This window comes from Myripristis murdjan, chromosome 15 (assembly GCF_902150065.1).
Source record: "Myripristis murdjan chromosome 15, fMyrMur1.1, whole genome shotgun sequence".
Classification (NCBI taxonomy): Eukaryota; Metazoa; Chordata; class Actinopteri; order Holocentriformes; family Holocentridae; genus Myripristis; species Myripristis murdjan.
Genome location: NC_043994.1, coordinates 32,807,618 through 32,814,717, shown reverse-complemented (window position 1 = coordinate 32,814,717; position 7,100 = coordinate 32,807,618). Strand labels below are relative to the sequence as shown.

Sequence of the window (7,100 nt, the reverse complement as noted above, 5' to 3'; positions counted from 1 at the left end):
GTGTGTGTGTGTGTCTATGTGTGAGTGTGTGTGTGTGTGTGTGTGTGTGTGTGTGTGTGTGTGTGTGTGCGCATGTCCTGGATGCTCGTCCTGTTAGACTCAGATCCTTCACTGGTGTTTTGGATCCTCGCTCCCCTGTAGGGAGCAGACAGACGGGGAGCTGCAGTTTGACTCAGGGTGTTCCGTGTCCCGAGTCTCTGCCGGGACGTCCCACCAGCTGCCAGCTGACAGACGAGCTGCTGAAACGCCAAACCGCTCACACGTGGCCCGCCCACCGCCACGGGTCAGAGGGCACGCCGCCTGCCGCTAACGTCCCGTCAGAGGCCAACCCCCCACCCCTCCCACACACACACACACACACACACACACACACACACACACACACACAGCTGACACACACATTCACACACTGAATATCTTTAAACTTACTTTTAACCTCTAAATTCAGTATTAAAATGTCTTTTTACATTAAATATTTTTTAATACTTTACTGCTTCGATGACATCTGTTACTTTCATCGTCTTTTTCTTTTTATATTATATATTTTTCTATATAATATTTATATATATTTTATATATATTTTATTTTTTATTCTATTTGAACTTTATTGACCTTTTATTTCTTTCATTATATTTATTTGTCAATTTGTTATATGTTTTGCTGTTGTTGTTGTTGTTGTTGTTGTCATGTTGTGTTGTTTTGTTGTTGCCAGCGGTGTGTCCTCTGGTCCACACACACACACACACACTGTTTTGGTGTGTCCTGTGTGAGTCCTCTGGTCCACACACACACACACACACACTGTTTTGGTGTGTCCTGTGTGAGTCCTCTGGTCCACACACACACACACACACACACACACACTGTTTTGGTGTGTCCTGTGTGATTGTGTCTGTGCTGTGTCAGACAGGGGCTTGTTTGTTTTAATGGGCCACAACAACAACAACAATAATAACAACAACAACAACAACAGCAGCAGCAGCAGCAGCAGCAGACAGGGCGTGGCGGCACACCCGAGCGGTCTGAACTGAGCGGCGGGAGGCGGAGCTGACAGAGCCGTGCGGTGTGATGTCAGACCAGGAAGTAACGCTTCAGCCAATCAGCTTCCTTGTCTGTTCTGACTGATCTGTGTTTCCTCCTGCAGACACAAACTGCAGCTGCAACGCCAACAGCCGCTGTGACGAGACCGGAGTCTGCAGGTACACACACACACACACACGCTCACACACTCACACACACACACACACACACACACACATCCTGTCTGTAAAGGAACTGTGACTGTGTGTGTGTGTGTGTGTGTGTCCTCAGGTGTGACCCGGGCTGGGACGGCCCGGGGTGTGAGCGCTGCGTCCCGATGCCCGGCTGCCTGCACGGCTCGTGCCATCAGCCCTGGCAGTGCAGCTGCCAGCCCGGCTGGGCGGGGCGCTTCTGCGATAAAGGTGACATCACCTGTGACATCATCATTCATTTGACATTTAAATATATAATTCAACATTAATAAATATATTTTCTTGTAACCTTTTAAAAATGCTCTTTTCCTAATTTTCAGATAATGTTGTTTGTTTGTGATTTTTGTACTTGTACCACATTTTTCTGAGGAATCAAGTGAATTTGCTTTGGTTTCAAAATAAAAGCCTGCCAATACAAATGAAACCTGAGTGGGCGTGGCCAAACGTGCAACACACCTGAAGGCTTCAGCCTCTAGGGGGCAGTGCAGCAGTTTCTCTTTAGAAATAACAAGTTGAGTTTGAACTGGTTTGAATTCATGAAGACGTCAAGGCTGTGATGAAGCTCCTCCTCCTCCTCCACCTCCTCCACCTCCTCTTCCTCCTCCTCCTCCTCCTCCTCCTCCTCCTCCTCCTCCTCCTCCTCCTCTACCTCCTCCTCCTCCTCCTCATCCTCCTCCTCCTCAGTGGGAGCTCAGCTTCAGTCTGCAGAGTTGCAGCTGCAGTTTGTGGGTTTTGTGATGTGAGAAATGCCCGGATGGAAACCAGATTCTCCAGGTGTTTTGTGTCTGCAGCGTGAGCCCACTGGTTATACTCAGCTTCCCAGAATGCACTGCGTCTCTTCAGCACGTGTGACAGTGGACAGTGTGGCGGCAGACTGACGGCTGGTGGAGGCGGCAGGACGTCAGGAGGAGATTCACAACACAATCCATTTGTAGTTCTCTGTGATGTTAAAGCCCGGACAGCAGCTCTGTGTGTTGCCATGGAGACGTCAGACTGATGGTCATAAAGTTAGATGATGTTTAGGGATTGAAAATGGTTGAAATGAATCCCTGTTACTTTAATCATTGGTACCTTCTTCTAATTAGCACCAGCTCATGTTCCCTGACCCGCCAAACGCAGGTTTATCCAGCAGAATCATGACTGGAGGCCGTCGAGCAGCTGAGAGAACGAGAAATCCACATTTTGAGGCCGCCCGCCATTTTTAATCCACTCCTAGATGGACGCTGTGTGCTGACATTTAGGGAAATGAACAGATGTGGTTTTCTGATAGGTGACGCTGTGTGGTATTGAAAACTGTACTGTTCTGCTAATCCCACCTAAAACTGAACAGAACCCTAAACGTGGACATGGTGAACCAAATCACCAAACCCAAAGGAGTCCTGTTTCCGTCTGAAGGCTGAGAGACCAGGATGTAGTGACAGGAAGTGACAGCAACACATCAGAGCGCCGATGACCTGCAGCGCAAACGTCCCTACAGGGCAGTCGGTGTTTCAGCCAAAGGACAAACGTCTTAAAGCCTCAAACTCCAAACAGCGCTGTAGAACTACTACAGAACCACGAGGCCGAGAAGAAATTACTTTTCCACCGCTCGCTCACAAGATATGCCACGCTGCGAATCCACATCCACCAACCTGGACCTCCAGGCAGTCCAGCTCCACCTGCAGCCTGGACCAACCTGGACCTCCAGGCAGTCCAGCTCCACCTGCAGCCTGGACCAACCTGGACCTCCAGGCAGTCCAGCTCCACCTGCAGCCTGGACCAACCTGGACCTCCAGGCAGTCCAGCTCCACCTGCAGCCTGGACCAACCTGGACCTCCAGGCAGTCCAGCTCCACCTGCAGCCTGGACCAACCTGGACCTCCAGGCAGTCCAGCTCCACCTGCAGCCTGGACCAACCTGGACCTCCAGGCAGTCCAGCTCCACCTGCAGCCTGGCCCAACCTGGACCTCCAGGCAGTCCAGCTCCACCTGCAGCCTGGACCAACCTGGACCTCCAGGCAGTCCAGCTCCACCTGCAGCCGCTCCTCACGCCTAAATATTTGGTTGATTGGTTTATTTGGTTGGTTGGTTTGGTAGACACAGCAAGGTGCCATGTGGGAATGTGTGATGTGAATGTTTCAGGCTCTGTGGATCCTCCGTGGTTCCTCTGTGGTTCCTCCGTGGTTCCTCTGTGGATCCTCCGTGGTTCCTCTGTGGATCCTCCGTGGTTCCTCCGTGGTTCCTCTGTGGATCCTCCGTGGTTCCTCTGTGGATCCTCCGTGGTTCCTCTGTGGATCCTCTGTGGATTCTTTGAGGTTCCTCTGTGGTTTCTCTGTGGTTCCTCTGTGGATCCTCTGTGGTTCCTCTGTGGATCCTCCGTGGTTCCTCTGTGGATCCTCTGTGGTTCCTCTTTGGTTCCTCTGTGGATCTTCTGTGGTTCCTCTGTGGATCCTCTGTGGTTCCTCTGTGGATCCTTTGAGGTTCCTCTGTGGATCCTCTGTGGTTCCTCTGTGGATCCTTTGAGGTTCCTCTGTGGTTTCTCTGTGGTTCCTCTGTGGATCCTCTAAGGTTCCGCTGTGGATCCTCTGTGGTTCCTCTGTGGATCCTTTGAGGTTCCTCTTTGGTTCCTCTGTGGATCTTCTGTGGTTCCTCTGTGAATCCTCTGTGGTTCCTCTTTGGTTCCTCTGTGGATCCTTTGAGGTTCCTCTGTGGATCCTCTGTGGATCTTCTGTGGTTCCTCTGTGGTTCTGCTGTGGTCATGTGGTTCCTCTCTGTTCTCAGATATCCATGTTTGCTCCAGAGAGAAGCCGTGTCAGAACGGAGCGACCTGCGTCCTGGACGGCGGCGGCGAGTACTCCTGCCTCTGTCCCGAGGGATTCCATGGCAGGAACTGCCAGCTGAAGGCGGGACCCTGCCACCGGAGGAGGTACGGCCTGAACCTGTCCTGTGTTCTGGACCTCAAGATCACCTTCAGTACAGCAGTTTTGCGCCCTGATATATATTTTGGTTTGTATTCAGTGTTTAAAAGCGTCAGACTGCATTCAGGTGCCTTGCACAAGCATTTAAACACAAGAAATCTGATCCAGCTTCTGACCTGTAAATGAGTAAGAGATAATCATCCCATAGATGTGTGTTAAACGTCTTTAAGGCACCGCGTGGAGGCAAAGGATCATCTGACACAAAGGCCAAGTGCCTTAAACCGCCAGGTGATTATCCCACCACGTCATTTACCAACAATATAAAGGAAAGAGCAGAAAACAATATAAGAAATTCCATCTGTGTGTTTTCCTTCCTGCCCTTTAGTTTATCAAGTCGATAACTCAGCTGCTGTGGTTACACATCGGGTAGCGGATTACTTTAGAATACTGATTTAACTTGAGCCGAATGACGTGTAATACGCGCTTTTAACACACAGCTCTCGGCCAATCAGAAAACAGTATTCACAGACCATGGTACAAGTCATTTTGATTTTCTTGTCTTGAATTCTTACTAAATTCCTGGAAAATGAGTTCCTTAACCTGATGAGACTGCTCAGAACCCTACGCCTCACACTGCCCAAACCACAGCACATAGTCTGATATCCTGACAGTGTGTGTGTGTGTGTGTGTGTGTGTGTGTGTGTTTGTGTGTGTGTGTGTGTGTGTGTGAGCTGCTAGCTGTTAGTGACTGCAGACGTACACAGAGAATCCCCCAGGTGAACATGCTAACAAATGTGTGTAATTTGTATGTAATGGACCATAAACAGCAGCTATGAACAGAGAGAGAGAGAGAGAGAGAGAGAGAGAGAGAGAGGGAGAGAGAGAGAGAGAGGGAGAGAGAGAGGGAGAGGGAGGAAGAGAGACACACACACAGAGAGAGAGAGAGAGAGAGAGGGAGAGAAAGAGAGAGAGAGAGTGATCATGTGATTTAATGAGCTTGTTATCGGCCAAACAACCACCTCTGTAGCCAGACCAGCTTCAGGGGGCGGGGCTTCATGAAGAGAAGCAGGTCAGACCCTGACCTCTGACCTCTGACCTGAGACCACCAGAGATGAGATGGAAGCGAGACAGTTTAATATTTTATTTTATTTTATTTATTTCTTTTCACGCTGTGCAGTGACAGTCAAATGCAAAGACACAAATAGAAATTCGCATTTTGTGTCATTTGCAACATGGAAATTTGGGTCATCTGTGTCCATCCGGCGTTGTGAAGGACACAACAACACAGAACTTGTATCATTAGCGTGTAAGTTTACATTTTTATCAGCTGAAGTGAAACATGTGCCGCTGTACTCATGTGAGTTTGCTTCCTGTCCTCCTCAGGTCTCCCTGTAAGAATGGCGGTCTCTGTGAAGACAATGGTGGCTTCGCCTCAGAGCTGACGTGCCACTGTCTGGCCGGCTTCACCGGGCCGCGCTGCGAGACCGACCTGGACGACTGCTCGATGAAGCCATGTGCCAACGGCGCCACCTGCATCGACGGCGTCAACCGCTTCTCCTGCCTTTGCCCCGATGGCTTCACCGGGCGCTTCTGCACCGTCAATCTAGATGACTGCGCCAGCGGCCCCTGCCTCAACGGTGGCCGCTGCCTGGACCGGGTCGGGGCGTTCCGCTGCCTTTGCCGTCCCGGGTTCACCGGCGCCACCTGCGAGGTGGTGCTGTGGAGCCGGAAGCCCGATGAGCATGAACCCGCCTGGCCGTCCCTGGGCTGGGAGGGGGGAGGAGGAGGAGTGACCCGCGGCAGGAACCGGACCAGCAGCAGCACCGGTGGTAACAGCGGCGGTGACGGCAGCACCACCAGCAGCAGTTTCCATGGCGACCGGTTGTTCAAGGTGTCGGTGAAGGAGGTGGTGACCCAGCAGGGTGCGGTCGCCCTGTCGGAGCTGCAGCTCGTCACCCTGCTGGTTCTGGGCGGGATCACGTCGGCAGTGGTGGCACTGACCGCCGGCTTAGTGCTGCGTGGGCGCTGCCGGGGCCGCCGTGCCTCCTGCCGCTGCTGGACACTGTCATGGCGGCCACGATGGCGGGGAGGAGGGCGGCCGACCCCGCCACAGGGTGGGCCGACCGGCAGCGAGCGCGAGTGTAAGATCAGCTTCCTGAATGGAGCAGAAGCACAGAAGAAGAGGCTGAACAGCGAGGTGATATAAACTAAACACAGAGAGGGGGCACAGGCCCCTCCCACCCGCTCGCCCTCAGTGACGTCACAGGACGTCCTGCAGCAAGGCACTGAACCAGGAAGTTACAGAGCGATGTCAGGATGATGATGTGCTGCAGGGTCAGAGGTCACCGCTGGCCACTTCGAACTCAGTTTACTGGCGGCATTGAGCGTCAGGACATCGAGAAAAACCAGCAGGAGGTCAAACATCTGAGGACAAACAGCCTGAGACTCACTGCTGATACCTTTGCTGTCCTCCAGCTCACAAACACTGTCCTCCAGCTCAGAAAAACTGTCCTCCAGCTCAGAAACACTGGATCCAGCTCAGACACACTGTCCTCCAGCTCAGAAACACTGTCCTCCAGCTCAGACACACTGTCCTCCAGCTCACACACACTGTCCTCCAGCTCAGAAACACTGTCCTCCAGCTCAGAAACACTGGATCCAGCTCAGAAACACTGTCCTCCAGCTCACAAACACTGTCCTCCAGCTCAGAAACACTGGATCCAGCTCAGACACACTGTCCTCCAGCTCAGAAACACTGTCCTCCAGCTCAGACACACTGTCCTCCAGCTCAGACACACTGTCCTCCAGCTCAGAAACACTGTCCTCCAGCTCAGACACACTGTCCTCCAGCTCACACACACTGTCCTCCAGCTCACAAACACTGTCCTCCAGCTCACAAACACTGTCCTCCAGCTCAGACACACTGTCCTCCAGCTCACAAACACTGTCCTCCAGCTCAGAAACACTGGATCC

General features: G+C 52.1%; 1 protein-coding gene across 1 annotated transcript in view; it reads left to right on the top strand.

Moving 5' to 3' along the window:
* dlk2 (delta-like 2 homolog (Drosophila)) overlaps window positions 1-6,346 on the top strand; it is a 16,355-nt gene extending 10,009 nt beyond the window's left edge. The window contains exons 3-6 of the mRNA XM_030071272.1: window positions 1,145-1,199; window positions 1,312-1,442; window positions 3,991-4,135; window positions 5,511-6,346. Coding sequence (XP_029927132.1) covers window positions 1,145-1,199; window positions 1,312-1,442; window positions 3,991-4,135; window positions 5,511-6,333 — 1,154 coding nt within the window. The 3' untranslated portion in view covers window positions 6,334-6,346. The remainder of the gene's footprint in view (window positions 1-1,144; window positions 1,200-1,311; window positions 1,443-3,990; window positions 4,136-5,510) is intronic.
* The last annotated feature ends 754 nt before the right edge of the window (window positions 6,347-7,100 follow it).